The sequence below is a fragment of the Schistocerca serialis genome, chromosome 2 (genome assembly GCF_023864345.2).
Source record: "Schistocerca serialis cubense isolate TAMUIC-IGC-003099 chromosome 2, iqSchSeri2.2, whole genome shotgun sequence".
NCBI lineage: Eukaryota > Metazoa > Arthropoda > Insecta > Orthoptera > Acrididae > Schistocerca > Schistocerca serialis.
The window spans coordinates 48,984,680-49,010,437 of record NC_064639.1 but is presented as its reverse complement, the minus strand read 5'-3'; the positions used below and the strand labels follow the sequence as shown (position 1 = coordinate 49,010,437).

At 40.8% G+C, this 25,758-nt stretch overlaps 1 protein-coding gene across 1 annotated transcript in view; it reads left to right on the top strand.

Moving 5' to 3' along the window:
* The window catches only part of LOC126455442 (Down syndrome cell adhesion molecule-like protein Dscam2), a 259,474-nt gene that overhangs the window by 178,749 nt on the left and 54,967 nt on the right, over positions 1 to 25,758 (top strand). The window contains exon 14 of the mRNA XM_050091192.1: positions 22,766 to 22,951. Coding sequence (XP_049947149.1) covers positions 22,766 to 22,951 — 186 coding nt within the window. The remainder of the gene's footprint in view (positions 1 to 22,765; positions 22,952 to 25,758) is intronic.

Here is a 25,758-nt window from a genome sequence, read left to right as displayed (position 1 = left end):
AAAGACATGTTACATATTGGATAAGTTATGATAAGTACTACACTGCTCTTTACTTATGAAAACATAGACCACTAATTTTTTACAAAGCATACAACTTTGGTAAAGATGTTACAGTTAAAAGATGTGTTGTAAGAAGTTGCAGAATAAAGAACACTTACTATAGCGCTGATGAGTTATACTGAAAATATCAAAACAAAGTGGTAAATGAACATAAAGGGAGAGTGATGGTGAGAGGTGTCACAAGTTGCACCAAACTAAATTACACCTAAAAATGTTGCTACAGTTAAATTCAAAATTGTAACAAAAGAATTATTTGCTCCTATAATTTACAAATAATGAGACATGTTTCTACAGAATGACCTACAGGAAACAGTGTTTTTTTTAGATTGGCCAGCGCACTATTGTCAGTGGTGGGATGGAGATAGCATGTATGTAATTCATGTCGGGACTGATTGCCAATTCAGTAGCAACAGAAAGTGGACTATAGAGTGTTGCACATTCACATATAATTCCTTCATCATAAGTGTTGATTCAACATGGCAGATGTTTCATCTTCATTTTAATTACACAGCTCTCAATCACAATATGATCTCAACGATGGGTTACAGCTTCCAGACCTACAGGGTAGATTCTTAAAAAGAAGGTGGAATGTCCTGTTAAAGTGGCAGGGGGTATATAGCATTGCCATTGTGAGAGAGACAATCATCAAATGTCTGAGATGGTCCACAATAAACATATGCACTGTGTATAGATGAACATTGAGTCTGTGAGAAAAAAACTATGTTAGTATGTTAGGATTTATACACTGATGTGACAAAAGTCATGGGATATCTGCCAATAACATGAAGGGCTCCTTTTGTCCAGCATAGTGCAGCAACTCAACATAGCATGGACTTAATAAGTCATTGAAAGTCCCCAGCAGAAATATACAGCCATGCTACTTCTACAGCTGTCCGCCATTGTGAAAGTGCTGCCTATGCAGGATTTTGTGCACAAACTTATGTCTTGATTCAGCCCCATAAATGTTCAATGGGATTCGATTCATGGGTTGATCTGACTGACCAAATCTTTTGCTCGGAGTGTCCAAAATGTTCAATCCAATCTAAAAAAATTGAGGCTTATGAGATGGCGCATTGTCACCCATAGAAATTCCACCATTGTTTCAGAACATGAAGTCAATGAATGGCTGCAGATTGTCTCCAAGTAGTCAAACATAACAATTTCCAGTCGATGGTAGTTTAGTTGGCCCAGAAGACCCAGTTCATTCCATGTAAACAGAGTCCACACCATTATGGAGCCACCACCCGCTTAAACAGTGCCTTGTTGTCAACTTGGGTCCATGACTTCACCTTGTCTGCACTACACTTGAACCCTAGCATCAGCCCATACCAAATGAAATTGTGACTCATCTGAGCAGTTGCATAGGGTCCAGCCGATAGGTCAGGAGCTCAGGCAAACTCGTACTATTAGCAAAGGTACTCACATTGATCATCTGCTGTCACAGTCCATTAATGCCAAATTTTGCTGCACTGTCCTAACAGATACATTTATCGTACATCCCACATTGATTTTTGCAGTTATTTCATGCAGGGTTGGATGTATGTTAATAATGACAACTCTACGCAGATTTTGCAGCCCTCAGTCATCAAGTGAGGTCGTTGGCCACTCTGTTGCCCATGGTAAGAGGTGATGGCTTAAATTTGGTGTTCTCAGGATACTCTTGACACTGTGGGCCTTGGAATACTGAATTCCCCAATGATTTCTGAAATGGATTGTCCCATGTATCTGGCTCCAACTGCCATTCCATATTCAAAGTTAGTTAATTCCTGTCATGCTGCCATAATCATCTTTCACATCTTTTCACATGAATCACATGAGAGAAAATGACAGCTCTGCCAATGCACTGCCCATTTATACCTTGCATATTCATTGCTACTGCCATTTGCATATGGGTGTATCACTATACCATGACTTTTGTCAGCTCAGTGTAATTCCATACTTATAAAATGCTGGAGATTCACTAAATTAAAGGCAGGGATGTTGTTAGCTGCATATCATATACAGGGTGTTACAAAAAGGTACGGCCAAACTTTCAGGAAACATTCCTCACACACAAAGAAAGAAAATATGTTATGTGGACGTGTGTCTGGAAACGCTTACTTTCCATGTTAGAGCTCATTTTATTACTTCTCTTCAAATCACATTAATCATGGAATGGAAACACACAGCAACAGATCGTACCAGCGTGACTTCAAACACTTTGTTGCAGGAAATGTTCAAAATGTCCTCCCTGATGCAGCCCTGGAGAATGGCGTATTGTATCACAGCCGTCCACAATACGAGCACGAAGAGTCTCGACATTTGGTACCGGGGTTGCGTAGACAAGAGCTTTCAAATGCCCCCATAAATGAAAGTCAAGAGGGTTGAGGTCAGGAGAGCATGGAGGCCACAGAACTGGTCCACCTCTACCAATCCATCAGTCACCGAATCTGTTGTTGAGAAGCGTATGAACACTTCGACTGAAATGTGCAGGAGCTCCATCGTGCATGAACCACATGTTATGTCGTACTTGTAAAGGCACATGTTCTAGCAGCACAGGTAGAGTATCCCGTATGAAATCATGATAATGTGCTCCATTGAGTGTAGGTGGAAGAACATGGGGCCCAATCAAGACATCACCAACAATGCCTCTCCAAACGTTCACAGAAAATCTGTGTTGATGACGTGATTGCATAATTGCGTGCGGATTCTCGTCAGCCCACACATGTAGATTGTGAAAATTTACAATTTGAACACGTTGGAATGAAGCCTCATCCGTAAAGAGAACATTTGCACTGAAATGAGGATTGACACATTGTTGGATGAACCATTCACAAGAGTGTACCCGTGGAGGCCAATCAGCTGCTGATAGTGCCTGCACATGCTATACGTGGTACAGAAACAACTGATTCTCCCGTAGCACTCTCCATACAGTGACATGGTCAACGTTACCTTCTACAGCAGCAACTTCTCTGACGCTGACATTAGGGTTATCGGCAACTGCACGAAGAATTGCCTTTTCCATTGCAGGTGTCCTCGTCGTTCTAGGTCTTCCCCAGTCATGAGTCATAGGCTGGAATGTTCCGTGCTCCCTTGGACGCCGATCAATTGCTTCGAATGTCTTCTTGTCGGGACACCTTTGTTCTGGAAATCTGTCTCGATACAAGCGTACAGCGCCACAGCTATTGCTCCGTGCTAATCTATACATCAAATGGGCATCTGCCAACTCCGCATTTGTAAACATTGCACTGACTGCAAAACCACGTTCGTGATGAACACTAACCTGTTGATGCTACGTACTGATGTGCTTGATGCTACTACTGTAGAGCAATGCGTCGCATGTCAACAGAAGCACCGAAGTCAACATTACCTTCCTTCAATTTGGCCAACTGGCGGTGAATCGAGGAAGTACAGTACATACTGACGAAACTAAAATGAGTTCTAACATGGAAATTAAGCGTTTCCGGACACATTTCCACATAACATCTTTTCTTTATTTGTGTGTGAGGAATTTTTCCTGAAAGTTTGGCTGTACCTTGTTGTAACACCCTGTATACTGATAATCCACTGTAACATTGCATTTCTTTCCTTGGTTCACATGTGGCAGCAGTAACTGTGAAAAGACAGAAATTTAATTATGTGGTAAAAGGAAATTATTGATAGTTCATGTACTTGTGTGCAGTGTAATAGTGCAAACAATACATTCAGTGCAAATATTAATCTGATTTCTGTATGTTATAATATTTCCATACTTCTGTTGTGCCATATTCACTGAACTGCGAACATCATGGTTATGTACACGAAAGAACAATCAGTAGACTAGTGTGATTTTGACTGCCGAAGTGATTAAGATTTATATATGAGAACAGCTTGTGAACAGTTCAGGCAAATTTAAGAAAAGATTGATTTTTACCAAAACTGTGTTACCTTAGTACAATAGCACCCATTCATTCCCACCTTGTCAAACTTTCTATTTTACTGAAACATTTGAGTATATCTACAGACAGCAGTGCCATGGACAAAGGTCATCCTGTGCATAAGCTTTGTGTAGGTGGTACAGGCTACCAAATGTACCATTATATCACCTGGGGTGCTTACAGTGTCAGTTTCTTAGATCACTCTGTATAAATGAATAGAGTCCCACATTACTGCATGGTAGACACACACATGAAGAGTGCAAATGTGAAATGTTCTAAGGGCCAAATTCCACATTTGTCAGGATAGTGAGGAAACAATCTATCCCTTTTTCAAAATAATATTTGTATCCAAAAAACTGAGAAAGTATTATGATACCACAGAATTGTGCTGCTGAACACTTCATGACAAAAAGTAAAGAGACACATTAGAAAACAAGTTATTAACAGCATTCTAGGTAACATATCAGGGAACTGACTGATTTTAAGTGTCAATAAAAAAGTTTTTGTTCCAAGTGCCATTAACACTGAGGCGCTACTTTTTTTTTGATGATACAAGTGCAGAAATACAGCAGCTATGTCTTAACTAGTAAAACTGTAGTCAATAACAGTCATTTCAAATTTTTGTGTAAGATAATAACAAAATTAAATTAAGGAAAAAATAGTTCAGTATTGTCTTTTACTGCTTACACATTTTCATTCTTGGGATGAGATGTTCCAAAGTTTTAACAGTAGACTCCCTGTGTTGTTGAGGAAGAAATTACTTTGTCTGTTCACTTCTCTAATGTATTACTATTTCTGAAACCAAAATAAGATGTTTTATTGATAAAAGCAAAATATTAAATGCACTCTGATTTCCACACAAACTGTGCATCAACTAAACGGAGGAGAATCTGTTGCTTGACACTTGGATATCCAAATTTAAGCACTGTTTGGCACAAAAATCATGCACCACCTAGTAACGAATGTTTTAAATATTTCCCCCCTTATTTATTACTTGGGATAAGTCCAGGAACATGCAACAGAGAACCAAGAACACAATAACATTTGAAACACATTTTAAACAATGAAAATCACCAAACAGCTGTGTGATTTGAGAAGTTATTTTATTTTATTTTGACAACCATTTTCAGCAATTCAGTATTCCATCCTCAATCCCCATGTGCACTTCATGTATTCAATGCTACTGATACTGGAGCCATCAGTATCTGGATACTGTGAGTTTGTATTTGGAGTGCTTCCTTCGAAGACGTGATGAGTTGTTGTCAAGTTTTCAAAGAAAGCACTCGAAATATGAATTAATGGTATCCAGATACTGTAGGCTCCAGTATGCCAATAGCGATACAGTTGAATGTCTATATGTGAAGTGCATATGAGGCCAGAAAATGACATATTGATTTGCCAAACTGATAGTCAAAATAAAATAACTTCCCAAAATGCTGGGCTGTTTGATGATTTTCATTGTTAAATACTTGACCAGTTGCTGTCCTGTGTCCACAGTGGTTTGACAGAAAACATGTTGTGTGAAAAAATAGTACTTGGGACATCTGACATTTCCACTCTTCATATGGCAAAAGAGCAAATCATTTAGAAATTTGAAATATATTAAAAATTCAAAATTATAAAAAAGGGGATGAATGGAATGGAGTAACAAGGGAAGTTTGGAGAAATAAGGATTTTTTACACAATAATGATAACAGTTTCAGCTGTGTGTATTAGTATTTATTTGTCTGTGACAGGTTTTGGTGATACAGTCCACCATATTCAAGTCCCTGGATACAGCAAAAGTATCATTTATCATTATTGCTCATAAATAAAACACATGTTGTCCCACTACCCATCAGAAGATGGATGTATGGAAAAAAGATTAGATGAAATTTAGGTAAGGAGAAGTACTAAGCGAAGTTCAGTTGTTTAAAATAAAATTCATACTGTGTGCCAAGTATTTATTGATCTCAAGGGCTTTCAAAAGAACTTTTATCCTTTATTTGTTCAGTGGAGAACATATGACTATACCTGGCAGCTATGACCTTCATCAGTAGTTGCTCATCAAATGTGGAGTCATACTTTTGGAATCTCCAGCCACATCCGAATTCAGCCACTATATCTCTGCTTGATAGACCACTATAAAACAGTGAAGACCATACATCATTACTAGATAACACTGCCATCTGTATAGTCACTCATTTCTACTGTGGTAACTATTGTGTTAGTTTATCATGCAGAGCTATAGGTGATGGTTTGGCTAAATGGAGCATAGCTTTTGACTATAGAAGGCTAACTATCAGATGAAGTTCCATGTCCTGTAGTCCCAGATTTCCTTACCATTTTAACTGTGAGGATGATTTACTGTAAAAAAAGAGGCAATTACTTCACTGTCAAAGTAGGGAAGAAATGACTAATACAGAAAAAAAAAGAGAGGTAACAAAAGATACCATACACGTAAAGAAAAAAAAATCTGCTGTTTAAATCTGATATTATATTGATATGTAGCTTTTCAAAAAAATCTTGTAAATATTCATTATTTGTATTTAACATTGGAGTGCTTTTACGTATAAGGGGCAGTCAGATGAAAGCGAGGCAGATGCAAATAAAGTAAGTAAACTGTCTATCTTTTTAAAAAAGCAGTCATCAAAACTGTTAATACACAAATCTCTCCACTGTCTGACTTTTCTAAAATACGAGAAGAATTATTTTATAAGTAGCTGATTCATTTTATAGAAGAAAATAACCTCTTTTCAAAATCACAGCACAGTTTATGTAAATGTAGGGCCACAGAAACTGCCATCTTTGATTTTATAAATGAAGCCCTGACCTCAGCAGACCATAAACAACACTTATCTCCTATATTTCCAGACCTCAACCTCACCAATGCTTTTGTTATCATTAACCACAAACTTACTACTCCCAAAATTGGAACATGTACGAGTCAGGGGACTGGAACACAAATGGAAACAATCATACTTGACCAAAAGGTGACAAATAGTGGACCTATCAAGAAGGAAACAATATACATATATACCAGTCAGGGAAGCAAAATGTTAAATACAGTGTGCCCCAAGTTTCCACTCTAGGTCCAGTCTTGTTACTGTTGGTTATAAATGATAATCAGCAACGTCGTCCAAGACATGTATAAAATTTGTAGACAACACCTGGGTGTTGTGTGATGTCCTTAGGTTAGTTAGGTTTAAGTAGTTCTAAGTTCTAGGGGACTGATGACCATAGATGTTAAGTCCCAAAGTGCTCAGAGCCATTTGAACCTTATTATTATTATTATTATTATTATTATTTTTTTTTTTTTTTTTTATTTTTTTATTTTTTTGAGGAAGACTGTAGATGAACTGGAGAATGAAATCAAAGTATGCACATCACGTTACACACAACTGATAGGTTCTAAAGAAACAGCCTTATCATAAATGCAGAAAAGACATTAACTCCGCATTTACATACAACACAAAGGATACACCTGTCAAGCCCTGTCATAATGTTATCTGGCAAACAATTAGAAACTGTAAAGAGCACTAAATTCTGTGGAATATGGATCTAAAAAAACCTAAAGTGTGGCAAACATGTAAGCTTCATCAATAAAAAATTGAGTACCACCTGCTATTGCATGAAAATTCTTACTGGCTGCATGACACAACAAATTTTTTATATATATATATATATATATATATATATATATATATATATATATATAAAAAAAACAAAGATGAGGTGACTTACCGAATAAAAGCGCTGGCAGGTCGATAGACACACAAACAAACACAAACATACACACAAAATTCAAGCTTTCGCAACAAACTGTTGCCTCATCAGGAAAGAGGGAAGGAGAGGGGAAGACGAAAGGAAGTGGGTTTTAAAGGAGAGGGTAAGGAGTCATTCCAATCCCGGGAGCGGAAAGACTTACCTTAGGGGGAAAAAAGGACAGGTATACACTCGCACACACGCACATATCCATCCACACATACAGACACAAGCAGACATGTCTGCTTGTGTCTGTATGTGTGGATGGATATCATGACATGTCTGCTTGTGTCTGTATGTGTGGATGGATATGTGCGTGTGTGCGAGTGTATACCTGTCCTTTTTTCCCCCTAAGGTAAGTCTTTCCGCTCCCGGGATTGGAATGACTCCTTACCCTCTCCTTTAAAACCCACTTCCTTTCGTCTTCCCCTCTCCTTCCCTCTTTCCTGATGAGGCAACAGTTTGTTGCGAAAGCTTGAATTTTGTGTGTATGTTTGTGTTTGTTTGTGTGTCTATCGACCTGCCAGCGCTTTTGTTCGGTAAGTCTCCTCATCTTTGTTTTTATATATAATTTTTCCCACGTGGAATGTTTCCTTCCATTATATATATATATATATATATATATATATATATACACACACACACTCCTGGAAATGGAAAAAAGAACACATTGACACCGGTGTGTCAGACCCACCATACTTGCTCCGGACACTGCGAGAGGGCTGTACAAGCAATGATCACACGCACGGCACAGCGGACACACCAGGAACCGCGGTTTTGGCCGTCGAATGGCACTAGCTGCACAGCATTTGTGCACCGCCGCCGTCAGTGTCAGCCAGTTTGCCGTGGCATACGGAGCTCCATCGCAGTCTTTAACACTGGTAGCATGCCGCGACAGCGTGGACGTGAACCGTATGTGCAGTTGACGGACTTTGAGCGAGGGACGGACTTTGAGCGAGGGCGTATAGTGGGCATGCGGGAGGCCGGGTGGACGTACCGCCGAATTGCTCAACACGTGGGGCGTGAGGTCTCCACAGTACATCGATGTTGTTGCCAGTGGTCGGCGGAAGGTGCACGTGCCCGTCGACCTGGGACCGGACCGCAGCGACGCACGGATGCATGCCAAGACCGTAGGATCCTACGCAGTGCCGTAGGGAACCGCACCGCCACTTCCCAGCAAATTAGGGACACTGTTGCTCCTGGGGTATCGGCGAGGACCATTCGCAACCGTCTCCATGACGCTGGGCTACGGTCCCGCACACCGTTAGGCCGTCTTCCGCTCACGCCCCAACATAGTGCAGCCCGCCTCCAGTGGTGTCACGACAGGCGTGAATGGAGGGACGAATGGAGACGTGTCGTCTTCAGCGATGAGAGTCGCTTCTGCCTTGGTGCCAATGATGGTCGTATGCGTGTTTGATGCCGTGCAGGTGAGCGCCACAATCAGGACTGCATACGACCGAGGCACACAGGGCCAACACCCGGCATCATTGTGTGGGGAGCGATCTCCTACCCTGGCCGTACACCACTGGTGATCGTCGAGGGGACACTGAATAGTGCACGGTACATCCAAACCGTCATCGAACCCATCGTTCTACCATTCCTAGACCGGCAAGGGAACTTGCTGTTCCAACAGGACAATGCACGTCCGCATGTATCCCGTGCCACCCAACGTGCTCTAGAAGGTGTAAGTCAACTACCCTGGCCAGCAAGATCTCCGGATCTGTCCCCCATTGAGCATGTTTGGGACTGGATGAAGCGTCGTCTCACGCGGTCTGCACGTCCAGCACAAACGCTGGTCCAACTGAGGCGCCAGGTGGAAATGGCATGGCAAGCCGTTCCACAGGACTACATCCAGCATCTCTATGATCGTGTCCATGGGAGAATAGCAGCCTGCATTGCTGCGAAAGGTGGATATACACTGTACTAGTGCCGACATTATGCATGCTCTGTTGCCTGTGTCTATGTGCCTGTGGTTCTGTCAGTGTGATCATGTGATGTATCTGACCCCAGGAATGTGTCAATAAAGTTTCCCCTTCCTGGGACAATGAATTCACGGTGTTCTTATTTCAAATTCCAGGAGTATATATATAAAAAAACAAAGATGATGTGACTTACCAAATGAAAGTGCTGGCAGGTCGACAGACACACAAACAAACACAAACATACACACAAAATTCAAGCTTTCGCAACAAACTGTTGCCTCATCAGGAAAGAGGGAAGGAGAGGGAAAGACGAAAGGATGTGGGTTTTAAGGGAGAGGGTAAGGAGTCATTCCAATCCCGGGAGCGGAAAGACTTACCTTAGGGGGAAAAAAGGACGGGTATACACTCGCACACACACACACATATCCATCCACACATATACAGACCCAAGCAGACATATGGTTGCTTCATCAGGAAAGAGGGAAGGAGAGGGAAAGACAAAAGGATGTGGGTTTTAAGGGAGAGGGTAAGGAGTCATTCCAATCCCGGGAGCGGAAAGACTTACCTTAGGGGGAAAAAAGGACAGGTATACACTCGCGCGCACACACACGCATATCCATCCGCACATACACAGACACAAGCCTTTTTTGCTGGAAAGGTTGTGAAGGGTGAGTGAGTTGCCTTTCCGGAGGTGGGAAACCAGGAGATTGGATAATTTTTTGAGGTGGAGAGTGGAATGCTGTTCTAATTTGCGGCTGGCCTGTAGGAGGATGCTTTGAACAGCCAGTGTGGATGCGGGAGAGGAAAGATTGAGGACTTTTATTAAGGATAGGAGTTGACGGGTGTGTTCATTGGCTGAGTTGATGTGTAGGTGAAGGATTAGGTGGGTGAGGGCAATAGATTGCTCAGTTTGCAACTGGTATAGGGACTGATGGAAAGAAGGGTTGCAGCCAGAGACGGGAACTTTAAGTGTGAGACCTTTTGGGGTAATGCCAAATGTCAGACAAGCCTGAGAAAATAAAATATGGGAGCGTAATCTGGCTAGGGCGAAGGCATGTTTGCGGAGGGAATGTAAATAAAACTTAATGGGGTCATTGTGGGGGTGTTGTGAGGGTGACATGGTATTAGAAGGTGGAAAGTGTAACATGAGGCTGAAATGAAAAATATATATATATATATATATATATATATATATATATATATATATATATATATATGGGGAGAGATAAAGGTGAACTAGAAAACAACTGGAGATCTGGTGTGAAAAAAGGCGAAAAAGTGTTGGTTAAAGCTGGGCTGTGTTGATCCTGTGGTGAACTTGGGTTGGTAGACAACGATATGCATAAAGGTTAGGTGGTTGTGTTGCCGCCAAAACACGTTGAAGGGTGGAGAAATTCGGGAAAATTTCGAAAAAACTACGTGTAAATGTATTAAAAGGAGTGGTTTTGTGGTGGCAGATTATGAGAATGAGGCTAACAATTGTCTGACAAAGAAATAATGACGTTAAAACCTGTGGGAAGCGGCTAAAAATGATCAATGATGTGTAATAAAACGGAAATGGAAATAAAGCGAAAGTTATTAGAACTAGCCTCTTCCTCAAAATCACCCTCTCCAAACCTTCCAGGAATTTCTCACTTCCAGCCTTGCCTCTCAATCCTTCTTAACAACCTTAATCCTACTCCCAACATCACCACTGCTGAAGCCCCGGCTAACCGTGATCTGAAGGCTGACCATTCCATCGTCATTCTTCCGGCGGACAAGGGATCCACGACCATGGTACTTGATCATCAGGAGTATGTGGCTGAGGGACTGCGTCAGCTTTCAGACAACACCACATACAAAGTTTGCCAAGGTTATCCCTTTCCTGATGTCCAGGCCGAGCTTCAAGGATTCCTCAGAGCCTTAGGCCCCCTGCAAAACCTTTCACCTGAGTCCATCAACCTCCTGACCCCACCAACACCCCACACCCCTACCTTCTACTTACTTCCTAAAGTTCACAAACCCAATAATCCCGGCCGCCCCATTGTAGCTGGTTACCAAGCCCCCACAGAATGTATCTCTGCCTACATAGATCAACACCTTCAACCCATTACATGCAGCCTCCCATCCTTCATCAAAGACACCAACCACTTTCTCGAACGCCTGTAATCCTTAGCCAATCTGTTACCCCCGGAAACCATCCTTGTAACCATTGATGCCACTTCCTTATACACAAATATTCCGCACATCCAGGGCCTCGTTGCGATGGAGCACTTCCTTTCATGCCGATCACATGAAACCCTACCTAAAACCTCTTTCCTCATTACCTTAGCCAACTTCATCCTAACTCACAACTTCTTCACTTTCAAAGGTCAGATATACCAACAATTAAAGGGAACAGCCATGGGTACCAGGATGGCCCCCTCGTATGCCAACCTATTTATGGGTCAATTAGAGGAAGCCTTCTTGGTTACCCAGGCGTGCCAACCCAAAGTTTGGTACAGATTTATTGATGACATCTTCATGATCTGGGCTCACAGTGAAGAAGAACTCCAGAATTTCCTCTCTAACCTCAACTCCTTTGGTTCCATCAGATTCACCTGGTCCTACTCTAAAGCCCATGCCACTTTCCTTGGCGTTGACCTCCATCTGTCCAATGGCCAGCTTCACACATCTGTCCACATCAAACCCACCAACAAGCAACAGTACCTCCATTATGACAGCTGCCCCCCATTCCACATCAAACGGTCCCTTCCCTACAGCCTAGGTCTTCGTGGCAAACAAATCTGCTCCAGTCCGGAATCCCTGAACCATTACACCAACAACCTGAAAACAGCTTTCGCATCCCGCAACTACCCTCCCAACCTGGTACAGAAGCAAATTACCAGAGCCACTTCCTCATCCTCTCAAACCCAGAACCTCCCACAGAATAACTCCAAAAGTGCCCCGCTTGTGACAAGATACTTTCCGGGACTGGATCAGACTCTTAATGTGGCTCTCCAGCAGGGATATGATTTCCTCAAATCCTCCCCTGAAATGAGATCCATCCTTCATGAAATCCTCCCCACTCCACCAAGAGTGTCTTTCCGCCATCCATCTAACCTTCGCAACCTTTTGATTCATCCCTATGAAATCCCCAAACCACTTTCCCTACCCTCTGGCTCCTACCCTTGTAACCACCCCAGGTGTAAAACCTGTCCCATGCACTCTCTCACCACCACCTACTCCAGTCCTGTAACCCAGAAGGTGTACACGATCAAAGGCAGAGCCACATGTGAAAGCACCCACGTGATTTGCCAACTGACCTGCCTACACTGTGAAGCTTTCTATGTGGGAATGACCAGCAACAAACTGTCCATTCGCATGAATGGACACAGGAAGACAGTGTTTGTTGGTAATGAGTGTGTGTATATATATATATATATATATATATATATATATATATATATATATATATATATATATATATATATATATATATATATATATATATATATATATATATTTGTTGGAATCACTGTTGAAAATGGCATAATTTTTTGGGGCAACTCACCTGCCGGCAGAAGTTGCATTACTGTCCAAAAAAGAATTGTGAGTATCATAGGAAATGCAACTACTAAAGTTCATGCAAGCCACTATTTAAGAACCTACAAGTTCTTTCATTACCGTGTTTATACATTTTGGAAGTTACATGTTTTGTTAATAACATAATGTACAAAGAAGACCAACTAGTACAATACTTAACACAAAAAGGAACTATACATAGACGAGATGAGTCCCGACTAGCAGGGAAATTTTTTTTACAAATTACTAGACCATATTAAGACACATAAAAAATTAAGGAATTTTCTTAAACTATACAGAAACTAGTTAAGCTACCTGCTTTCTAAAATCTGGGTGAGTTCCTGTAGAATACTTCAGTAAAATAATCAGTGTGAGTGTGTGTCATGTGAATTGTAAATATTTTCTAATCTTCAAATTTGTGCAAATTGTACAAATGCAAAAGCTGCAAACTATAGTCATGGGGATACCACAAAAACTATAAATATTACTCTACTTTTATAATTATTTAGAGTGATTATTGCTAATTCATAAGAAAAGTGCCATGATGTAATGTAAATTTGTTTACTTATGCAAAAAAAAAAAATAAATAAATAAAATTAAAAAAAAAGGTAACATATGGTCGACACACACTGATGTAAACATCCTCTTGCTTTTTAACTATAAAACTAATATAAGTTCTTGTGAAGAGCATTTAGACATTAACCTGTATGCATTTACTTACAATTATGTAAACTTATTCATGTTGTAGTAGATAAGAAATCTGTAATCATCACATAAATTCACACCATCTCACCTCATCATCTCACAAAAATTGACTTGTCCAATATCAGTTTGTAACTACACACATCAAATAAAGTTTTGCGTTACCCCAGTTATCAGAACTCCTGAAGATAGACGTTGACTGTAGATATTGTTTCACAGACCCAGTCCCTTTGACTGTTCAGAGATGTCACTAAACCCACCCAAAGATGTTAACAACCATGCATGATCAGCATCTATTAGATGGAGGGGATCCAGCAGCTGATCAGTTCCAGTCATTCCACCAGGAAGGAGGTACATTGCTTGTGTTGTCTGTTATTCAACCATACTTAGACAGTCAATACCATGGTTCGATCATGTCCACATTGTAACTTTGTGCCAGGAAGGGCTCTCAACAAGGGAAGTGTCCAGGTGTCTCGGAGTGAACGAAAGCATTGTTGCTCAGACATGGAGGAGGTACAGAGAGACAGGAACTGTCAATGACATGCCTTGCTGAGGCCACCCAAGAGCTACTACCGCAATGAATGACCACTACCTATGGATTATGGCTCAGAGGAACCCTGACGGCAACACCACCGTGTTGAATAATGCTTTTCGTGCAGCCATAGGACGTCATGTTATGACTCAAACTGTGCGTAATAGACTGCATGATGGGCAACTCCACTCCCGACCCATGGTGAGGTCTATCTTTGCAACTATGACACCACACAGTGTGGTACAGATAGGCCCAACAACAGGCCGAGTGGACCACTCAGGGTTGGCATCACATTGGCTTCACCGATGAGTGTTGCATATGCCTTCAACCAGACAATCATCAGAGGCATGTTTGGAGGCAACCCGGTCAGGCTGAACTCCTTAGACACACTTTCCAGCAAGGTGGAGGTTCCCTGTTGTTTTGGGTGGCATTATGGGGGCCAACGTGTGCCGCTGATGGTCATGGAAGGCGGCGTAATGGCTGTACGATACGTGAATTCCATCCTCCAACCGATAGTGCAAGCATATCAGCAGCATACCGGTGAGGCATTCATCTTCATGGATGACAATTCACACCCCCATCATGCAAATCTTGTGACTGTCTTCCTTCAGGATAACGACATTGCTCGACTAGAGTGGCCAGCATGTTCTCCAGACATGAACCCTATCGAACATGCCTGGAATAGATTGAAAAGGGCTGTTTGTGGAAGACATGACCCACTAACCTCTCTGAGGGATCTACGCCGAATCGCTGTTGAGAAGTGGGATAATCTGGACCAACAATGACTTGATGTGGATAATATGCCATGATGAATGCAGGCATGCATCAGTGCAAGAGGATGTGCTACTGGGTATCAGAGGTACCGGTGTGTACAGCAATCTTGACCACCACCTCTGAAGGTCTTGCAGTATGGTGGTATAACATGTAATGTGTCGTTTTCACAAGCAGTAAAAAGGGCAGAAATGATGATTACGTTGATTTCTTTTCCAATTTTCTGTACAGGTTCCAGAACTCTTGGAACCGAGGTGATGCAAAACTGTTTTTGATGTTTCTATGGTACAAAAATGATGAAACAGAACAACAAATTAATGAGTCAATCATTTATACCACTGTGGGACATGATGGTCACTGTGTTCATGGAAAAATGTTTGTGGTTGCCTACATAACCATGATTATACCCAGGTATGCAGCTCTTCATCTAAAGCAAATTGAAAACCACAAATGTCTTTCTTCAGAGCTCTACAAATATGGAAATCACTTGGGGAGATATCAGGACTATGTGAAGGATGTGTAAGGACTTCCCAGCAAAACCCCTGCAGCATTGTCAAAAGAATCTTGGCAATATATGGATGGGCATTATCCCACAACAGAACAATGCCATCCATCAGTATTCCTGAGCATTTGGACTTGATGGAGTGTTTCAATTTTGGCAAAGTGTTCATGTACGATTGTGCGTTAATTGTGGCATGGTGTTCCACAAAGTCAACAAGCAGTGGGCACTTGGAGCCAAAGAAAAAGGTCATTATGACTTTCTTGAAACTGGCATGCCTGTTGTTTCAACTGCATTGTAGCAGTTCTACTAAGAGTCTTTATGCATTCTTCATACTGTCCTGATCTCTCTCCATATTTTTGGAGCCTTGAAGAAAGATATTCATGGCCACACATTTGCTTTGGGTAAACATGACTGGGTACAATCATATTTCCTTAGGCAACCGTCAGAATTTTTTCATGAACACATTGATAGTCATTTATTTATTTATTATCTGCTCAGAACACATAATTTTAAATGTATGGCATTGTTAACAATGTATCAGTTTTTGACATTTACAAAGTATAAATATTTTACAATATGCTACACTTACTTAACTTATTTCTAGTACAGGACTATTTCTTATGTTGTTGTTCATATTAAATCTGAGTTATATGGGCAGGTTTTAATAAGCCACTGCTTGAGTCACATTATAAAAGTATTTCTGACACACGTTAACTTCATTTGCTAACAAATTATGAGAGACAACTCCTTTGACATAAGGGCTTTTTGCTGTTAAAGTTAATCTTCTGTTAATCATGTGAGACTCTTTTTTGTATCGTGGTTGTGAATTTCCATGTTCCTCTTGGTGACCTAAGTATCATCTTTCACTAGCATAATGATTTACAGCATACAGATAGCATTGTGGTTGTTGTGGTCTTCAATCTGAACACTGGTTTGATGCATCTCTCCATGCTACTCTATCCTGTGCAAGCCTATTCATCTCCAAATAACTATTACAACTTACGTCATTCTGAATCTGCTTATCGTATTCATCTCTTGGTCACCCCCCAATGACTTTTGTGTCCCCCCCCCCCCACCACCACACTTCCTTCCAGTACTAAATTGGTAATCCCTTGATGTCTCAGAATGTGCCCTATCAACCAATCTCTTCTTCTAGTCAGGTTGTGCCACAAATTTCTTTTGTTCCTAATTATATTCAGTGCCTCCTCATTAGTTATATGGCGTAAGTTGTGAGAGTATTGAATCTAGTGAATACCAGTAGACTTTTGCAAGATGTTCCTTGTTTTACTTTTGCTATGATCTTCAGACCCTCTTTTGCATTATGAAAACCCTTTTCATATTAGTGTGGCAAGTCCCATGCCAAAGTACTATTCCATAAAACAAGAAAGGGCATACTAATCCAAAATATACAGTACTTTCTGAACCAATTTTTGACAGAATTTCATCAATCACAATATTTTGCCTATTTGGACCACACGTTTTAAAGTGTGTAATGTTTATTACACACCATGGACCTTGCCGTTGGTGGGGAGGCTTGCGTGCCTCAGTGATACAGATGGCCGTACCGTAGGTGCAACCACAACGGAGGGGTATCTGTTGAGGGGCCAGACAAACGTGTGGTTCCTGAAGAGGGGCAGCAGCCTTTTCAGTAGTTGCAGGGGCAACAGTCTGGGTGACTGACTGATCTGGCCTTGTAACACTAACCAAAACGGCCTTGTTGTGCTGGTACTGCAAACAGCTGAAAGCAAGGGGAAACTACAGCCGTAATTTTTCCAGAAGGCATGCAGCTTTACTGTATGGTTAAATGATGATGGCGTCCTCTTGGGTAAAATATTCCGGAGGTAAAATAGTCCCCCATTCGGATCTCCGGGCAGGGACTACTCAAGAGGACGTTGTTATCAGGAGAAAGAAAACTGGCGTTCTACAGATCGGAGTGCGGAATGTCAAATCCCTTAATCGAGCAGGTAGGTTAGAAAGTTTAAAAAGGGAAATGGATAGGTTAAAGTTAGATATAGTGGGAATTAGTGAAGTTCAGTGGCAGGAGAAACAAGACTTTTGGTGAGGTGAATACAGGGTTATAAATACAAAATCAAATAGAGGTAATGCAGGAGTAGGTTTAATAATGAATAAAAAAATAGGCATGCGGGTAAGCTACTACAAACAGCATAGTGAACACGTTATTGTGGCCAAGATAGACACAAAGCCCACGCCTACTACAGTAGTACAAGTTTATATGCCAACTAGCTCTGCAGATGATGAAGAAATTGATGAAATGTATGATGAGATAAAAGAAAGTATTCAGACAGTGAAGGGAGACGAAAATTTAATAGTCATGGGTGACTGGAATTCGAGTGTAGGAAAAAGGAGAGAAGGAAACATAGTAGGTGAATATGGATTGGGGGTAAGAAATGAAAGAGGAAGCCGTCTGGTAGAATTTTGCACAGAGCATAACTTAATCATAGCTAACACTTGGTTCAAGAATCATAAAAGGAGGTTGTATATATGGAAGAATCCCGGAGGTACTAAAAGGTATCAGATAGATTATATAATGGTAAGACAGAGATTTAGGAACCAGGTTTTAAATTGTAAGGCATTTCCAGGGGCAGATGAGGACTCTGACCACAATCTATTGGTTATGAATTGCAGATTAAAATTGAAGAAACTACAAAAAGGTGGGAATTTAAGGAGATGGGACCTGGATAAACTGAAAGAACCAGAGGTTGTACAGAGTTTCAGGGAGAACATAAGGGAACAATTGACAGCAGTGGGGGAAAGAAGTACAGTAGAAGAAGAATGGGTAGCTCTGAGGGATGAAGTAGTGAAGGCAGCAGAGGATCAAGTAGGTAAAACGACGAGAGCTAGTAGAAATCTTTGGGTAACAGAAGAAATATTGAATTTAATTGATGAAAGGAGAAAATATAAAAATTCAGTAAATGAAGCAGGCAAAAAGGAATACAAACGTCTCAAAAATGAGATCAACAGGAAGTGCAAACTGGCTAAGCAGGGATGACTAGAGGACAAATGTAAGGATGTAGAGGCTTATCTCACTAGGGGTAAGATAGATACTGCCTACAGGAAAATTAAAGAGACCTTTGGAGAAAAGAGAACCACTTGTATGAATATCAAGAGCTCAGGTGGAAACCCAGTTCTAACCAAAGAAAGGAAAGCAGAAAGATGGAAGGAGTATATAGAGGTTCTATACAAGGGCGATGTACTTGAGGACAATATTATAGAAATGGAAGAGAATGTAGATGAAGAGGAAATGGGAGATACGATACTGCTTGAAGAGTTTGACAGAGCACTGAAAGACCTGAGCCTAAACAAGGCCGCGAGAGTAGACAACATTCCATTAGAACTACTGACGGCCTTGGGAGAGCCAGTCCTGACAAAACTCTACCATCTGGTGAGCAAGATGTATGAGACAGGCGAAGTACCCTCAGACTTCAAGAAGAATATAATAATTCCAATCCCAAAGAAAGCAGGTGTTGACAGATGTGAAAATTACCGAACTATCAGTTTAATAAGTCACAGCTGCAAAATACTAACACGAATTCTTTACAGACAAATGGAAAAACTGGTAGAAGCCGACATCGGGGAAGATCAGTTTGGATTCCGTAGAAATATTAGAACACGTTAGGCAATACTGACCTTACAACTTATCTTAGAAGAAAGATTAAGGAAAGGCAAACCTATGTTTCTAGCATTTGTAGACTTAGAGAAAGCTTTTGACAATGTTGACTGGAACACTCTCTTTCAAATTCTAAAGGTGGCAGGGGTAAAATACACGGAGCAAAAGGCTATTTACAATTTGTACAGAAACCAGATGGCAGTTATAAGAGTCGAGGGGAAAGAAAGGGAAGCAGTGGTTGGGAAGGGAGTGAGACAGGGTTATAGCCTCTCCCCAATGTTATTCAATCTGTATATTGAGCAAGCAGTAAAGGAAACAAAAGAAAAATTTGGAGTAGGTATTAAAATCCATGGAGAAGAAATAAGAACTTTGAGGTTTGCGGATGACATTGTAATTCTGTCAGAGACAGCAAAGGACTTGGAAGAGCAGTTGAACGGAATGGACATTGTCTTTAAAGGAGGATATAAGATGAACATCAGCAAAAGCAAAACGAGGATAATGGAATGTAGTCGAATTAAGTCGGGTGATGCTGAGGGAATTAGAATAGGAAATGAGACACTTAAAGTAGTAAAGGAGTTTTGCTATTTGGGGAGCAAAATAACTGATGATGGTCGAACTAGAGAAGATATAAAATGTAGACTGGCAATGGCAACGAAAGCGTTTCTGAAGAAGAGAAATTTGTTAACATTGAGTATAGATTTAAGTGTCAGGAAGTCGTTTCTGAAAGTATTTGTGTGGAGTGTAGCCATGTATGGAAGTGAAACATGGACGATAAATAGTGTGGACAGGAAGAGAATAGAAGCTTTCGAAATGTGGTGCTACAGAAGAATGCTGAAGTTTAGATGAGTAGATCACATAACTAATGAGGAGGTATTGAATAGTATTGGGGAGAAGAGGAGTTTGTGGCACAACTTGACGAGAAGAAGAGACCGGTTGGTAGGACATGTTCTGAGGCCTCAAGGGATCACAAATTTAGTATTGGAGGGCAGCGTGGAGGGTAAAAATCATAGACGGAGACCAAGAGATGAATACACTAAGCAGATTCAGAAGGATGTAGGTTGCAGTAGGTACTGGGAGATGAAGAAACTTGCACAGGATAGGATAGCATGGAGAGCTGCATCAAACCAGTCTCAGGAGTGAAGACCACAACAACAACAACAACAACATGTTTACTTTTAAGTTGTCTCTTTAAAAGTGAGTTCTAGCTCTTTCAGTGAAGTTTTGAAGGCTAAGCTTGCTGGCTGCACAACATAGTATTCATCTTCTTCAATTTGGCTAAGCTCACTAGTTGCACAACAGACGCCAGATGTGGCACTGGTATATATAATGATCAAATGTTTGCTATCTAGAGAACTTTGGATATAATTTACATAACATGTAAATAAGAGTAGAACTCAAATGGAGCCAAAATGTATATTTCATATTCTTGACTGTCTTCCCTCCAGTATTTCTCCATTACCATGTATGATTTTTGTACACCTTTGTATAACTTTTAAAAATATTTCCAGCAACTGCACGAGTTTTCCAGTGGCACTACTCATCACAAATTTTGATAAGAGCATGTTGTGATTTACTTATCAAAATCTTTTGAGAGGTCCAAGATCATGCTGCACAATGGGATAAATGTGTGGTGTTGATAGGTCATATTGACCACAATTAACACCATCTTTGTACTCTTATTGCTCTGCCGAGCCTCCGTGTTACTTTTTAGTTCTGTTCTGTATCCCAAGCTGTGTACACCTTTATGACTAACTACGAAATATATCTCTATGTGGAATTTAATGGGGATAGTTATTCCATTCGACCGATAATCATATCCCTTTCCTATACTGGTGACCCTGCGTCTTCTGCGCTGGGTGTTGTAAATCAACAGGTTATGCGCATGATGCCATGGCTACCTCACCCAATGCTTTGTTTGAAGATTTGAAGGCCCAACTACAACAACCAGGCCACTCCAATCCTTCACCAATGGCCAGCTGTCCACTAATCAACAGTGATTCGTGATCTCCAACCAAGCTAAACTCAAACTTTGTTGTTCTACAATGGTCGAGTGCTACACTGTTCACTCAAACAGTGGAGGCAGGTTTCATGTCGCTGAATGCTTATTTTGCCAACCGCACTCAACACTTGCTCCCACATTCTGTTCAGGGTTGATTCTGTTAGACAACCTCTGCAATCACCCTACGTCGGCCCCTTTAAAGTACTCCAGTGGGGTGAGACAACGTTCAACATTATGGTTAAAGATTGTCCTCAAACTGTTTCATTGCACTGGCTCAAACCTGCTTTCGTGGTCTCCAACGCCCCTCTGCCGCCTCAGCCGGACCCTCCTGACGACTTTTCCGCTGTGGAGCCTGAAAATACTTTGTCTCATCCCACGGTGGTGTTTTCTCCAACCCATGATTCATCGTCACCATTTGCAGGTTTTCCAGCCACGTTGCCATCCACCCCATGTGTGGGTTTTGCCGCCACTCCACTGACTGCGGAGACTCGCTCTCCCACATTCAAACTGTGCTGCAACATGCCACCACACCGCGTGGATGACGTGTCGATCATCACATTCGATGACCGTGTGCTCGTGCTCCTAACAGACACCACAGCCTCGCCCTCCAACAGGCAGTTAAATGTCAGTGTAGTGCATAGCCTGTCCCTCCCCCGCGAGTGTGACCCATCAGAAATTCGAGCGTTCATCTCCTCGGATGGCTTGATCTGCATTCTGGGCGGGCCTACACCATGCTGCAGGCCATTCCAAACACCTGCTCTCAGGCTGGCCGACTCACTGTCCGCCCCCACCAGTTGACTGACTATGAGGTGGACCTGCCACCAATCACTCCACCTCCGCAATCCGCCTCGACCGAGATGGAAATCCCAGTCGTGAGCCTACCACCTCGCATGGCTACTACCGATGCTGACACACACATGACCTCCACTAAAGCCTCACAACAGGAGGGTGGGGGTGGGGGTGGGGGGGGGGTGGGGGCGTTGATAGGTCATATTGACCACGATTAACACCATCTTTGGACTCTTATTGCTCTGCTGAGCCTCCATGTTAGTTTTTAGTTTTGTTTTGTATCCCAAGCTGTGTACACGTTTATGACTAACTGTGAAATATATCTCTATGTGGAATTTAATAGGAATAGTTATTGCATTTGACTGATAATTGTATCCCGTTTCCATAAATGCATTAACACTAATGGCAATTACTTTTGAAAATATAACAGTTCATTAACTTTTTTCCATCTGTCTTGTTTCATTTGATTGTCCATTATGTTTTTCTTCATGAATGCACTTGTGATTTTGGAACATGATATATTCATTTAAATGGGTGCAGTTAGTCTTAAAAATATATTTTGTTACTTGATAAAATTTTAGTCTTTTAACTTCAAAATGTGTCTTCATCATCTACAAATAAAAATGAAACATCCTAGAAGTACCATTACCAAATGTATGTGAATATTTCCTCTCTAGGGTTTTATTTGCATCTCAAAAGGGAATTTGGAGAATGGGAAAAAATAGTATTAACAGCAGATGATATGAGTTATTTATTGAGTAATCTTCAATGTGGGACCAGATACTATTTGTATTTGCAAACCTTCAACCAACTGGGGCAAAGTTCACCTACACCCACAATCGTGACACGCACTCAAGGCTCAGGTAAAGTATCGTGCTGTGCTATTTATGTTTGTTATTGATAAGTCATAATTTTAAGTATTCCTTATTTTCTAAGAAGTGAAATGTATAAGTGCATTGACAATAGTTTCATTGTGTTTTTTGTCCTTGAGTGTGATCTTCAAAGTTACAGAAACAATGTGCTTCAGTGGAAGGATTGCACTATATTACAAGCAGTGTGCTGTAATGGATACACTGTATAATGCTGAAAGTGGTTCGTATCACATTCACAGAGCAGTGAACATTATTGGTTGTCAGTTTTGGCAATTGTAATTTCTCCAAGGTTCTCTTAATGTTATTTCTACTTACTCTAACAATGATCCTTAAAGTGAAAGTGTATGTAATGCAGATGAAGAAAATCTGCTCACCAAGCATGAGCAAAAGTTGGTGAATGGGCATAGCAGAGAATATATACTGGCAAAATGCATTACCCTAATGCAGAGCATCCAATGCAAGGTACTAGGGTCTATTTTACCACACTAGCTGCCATGATTCTCCCTCCTAATATATGCTCCCCAAAATCTTGTCAGTGGGGAATCATTCCACAACATGTACATAGCCTCAGTTATGCCAATGTTTTCAGTAATCATTTTCCTTCTTTTATCATTTACTTACATTTTTCTTTCTATCTATTTGGTTATTTTGTCTTCCCTCCCCATCTGCATTTTTCCCTTTGCTTACTCCTCTCTTTCAGGCTCATACATGACATATTTTATTTCTGCTAACCTCCAACTTTTATACTACCCTCTCTGCCACTTTCAAGTCCTTTACTCTGTAAATCTTATTTGGTATGAATAATCCAATTATTATGTTTCCCAAGTAGTTTTTGTATGGATAGAAGAGTGGATGAGATGTAGTAGTGTCACAGTATACTTTCCTAGGTAGTGAAGGTGATGATATGTGTGACTCTTACTTCATTTTCCAACTTTCTATCACAATTAGGCACTAAGTCCACTTTCATCAGTACCCGCATAAACAGTGTATCTGTTTTCAGAAACTTTCACTTTTTGATAATTAAACATTTACCTGCGGTATAAGATGTACCTGGGATCAGTTAATCCAATAACAGAGTGCATACTACGAGTGTGATACAGACTGATACGACTGCCTACAGCAAGACTACCTAGAGGAAGATTCTGTTCCAGTGTATGAAAAAGAGCTTACCATTCCATACAAATTTTGAGGCGTATGTTAATTTAAATAAAGGAGATTAAAATTTTCTTAAGAGATGAAGCTATAATCAGAGAAGCAAATCCAGATTAAAGAGTATGCACTGTTTTTGTTTCACTCTGTATAAAGATGTGTATGTGTGAGATGCGTTTCCATGTGTGTGTGTCTGTCTATATTTTCTAATGAGGAAGAAGTTCTTTTGGCTGAAAGTTTTATTTGCTTAACAGTCTTTTTGTTGTGCCTATCTGTGACTCAAGATCTCTGCCATATGATGAGCAGCAATCCATCTTTTTCATAATATTGTCGAAAGATGATTAATGGTAGGGAGTAACATTTGTCTGCTACTGTTGCATTCACGTGCTTAGGCAGATCATTAGTCAAGAGGTCAATCATGAAGCCCTTCTTCTTATCATGGACACAATACAAGCTTAATCTCAAGTTTGCAGCATTGCATTCTCTAGAAATATTGCCATTGACCTGACTATGCAATTTAATATTTTTATATTTTATTAAATTATTGAAGCCTTGATGTTACTAGAAAACTGATAGAGGGGAGCTTGTATTCCATTACTGCTTTAAACATATGAGGAAAATACAACCTTGTCTTTCCACAGGCTCTTTATTACAATTTACTGTATGCGTCATGTAATTTGTTTTTGAAACTGTTCAAAAAGTCTTGGTGTTTCTCTAATTATGCAAATTCCTTATGAAGGAAAATTGCTAAAATATATATAATTAAAAAGGAAGTTAAAACATACTTCATAAGTCCATACTACAAAATTAAACATCCCTTGCTGTTTGGCCATGATATGAATACCCCTCATGTGGTTGCTACTGGGAAGACTAGGAGGCATGCCCTGCCGATGCATTAGGACAATCACTAAGAAAGGAGCACTGAGGGAAGAAGAGTACCGACACCTTCCTGCAGTGCAGGCACCATTACCTATATTTTACACTTATATGAAAGCAGAGGTAACACACACAAAAATATAATTACCACTTGGAGACAAATATCTTCTAACCAATGTCAACATTGTCCAGCACTGACACCACTAGTAGAAAGTCTCTTTCTGTTGTGGACCAATAGTAGAGGCCTCTTAGAGTATGGGTTCATAATGGAAGAGGACAGCTACAACACCCCACCACATTACAATACCTGATCACATTGTAACTCTTTTTATAAGAAAATCATGTGCTGAAGATCTATAGGGCATAATATTAATACATTGTCATTCCCCTGAGTTCGACATCTCACTCACTGTATTGGCGAAATAGGGTGCTGAGTCAGTTCTCTAAATGGATAAGGAGAACGGCATGCGGCATAATAACAAGTTTATGACCTTGGAACCACTTTTTCAGACATACTGAAGAGAGTGCAAGAAGCATAGCACAGTGAAATCTTCTTGGCTTACACCCATGTGGCCGCGTTCAAATTCCATGAAGTTTTGAGGAGTATCATTCTCGTCAACTTTGCCAGAAGATGATCAGGTTGACACTCATTAAAACATCATGGAATTTTAAAGAAGCCACCAAAATGTAAGCCTGAGAAGATTTCGTCAGCAGTACACGCTGGGATAGCCTACATGCAGACATAGCAGCATGTTTGTTGTCCTGCAGTTATC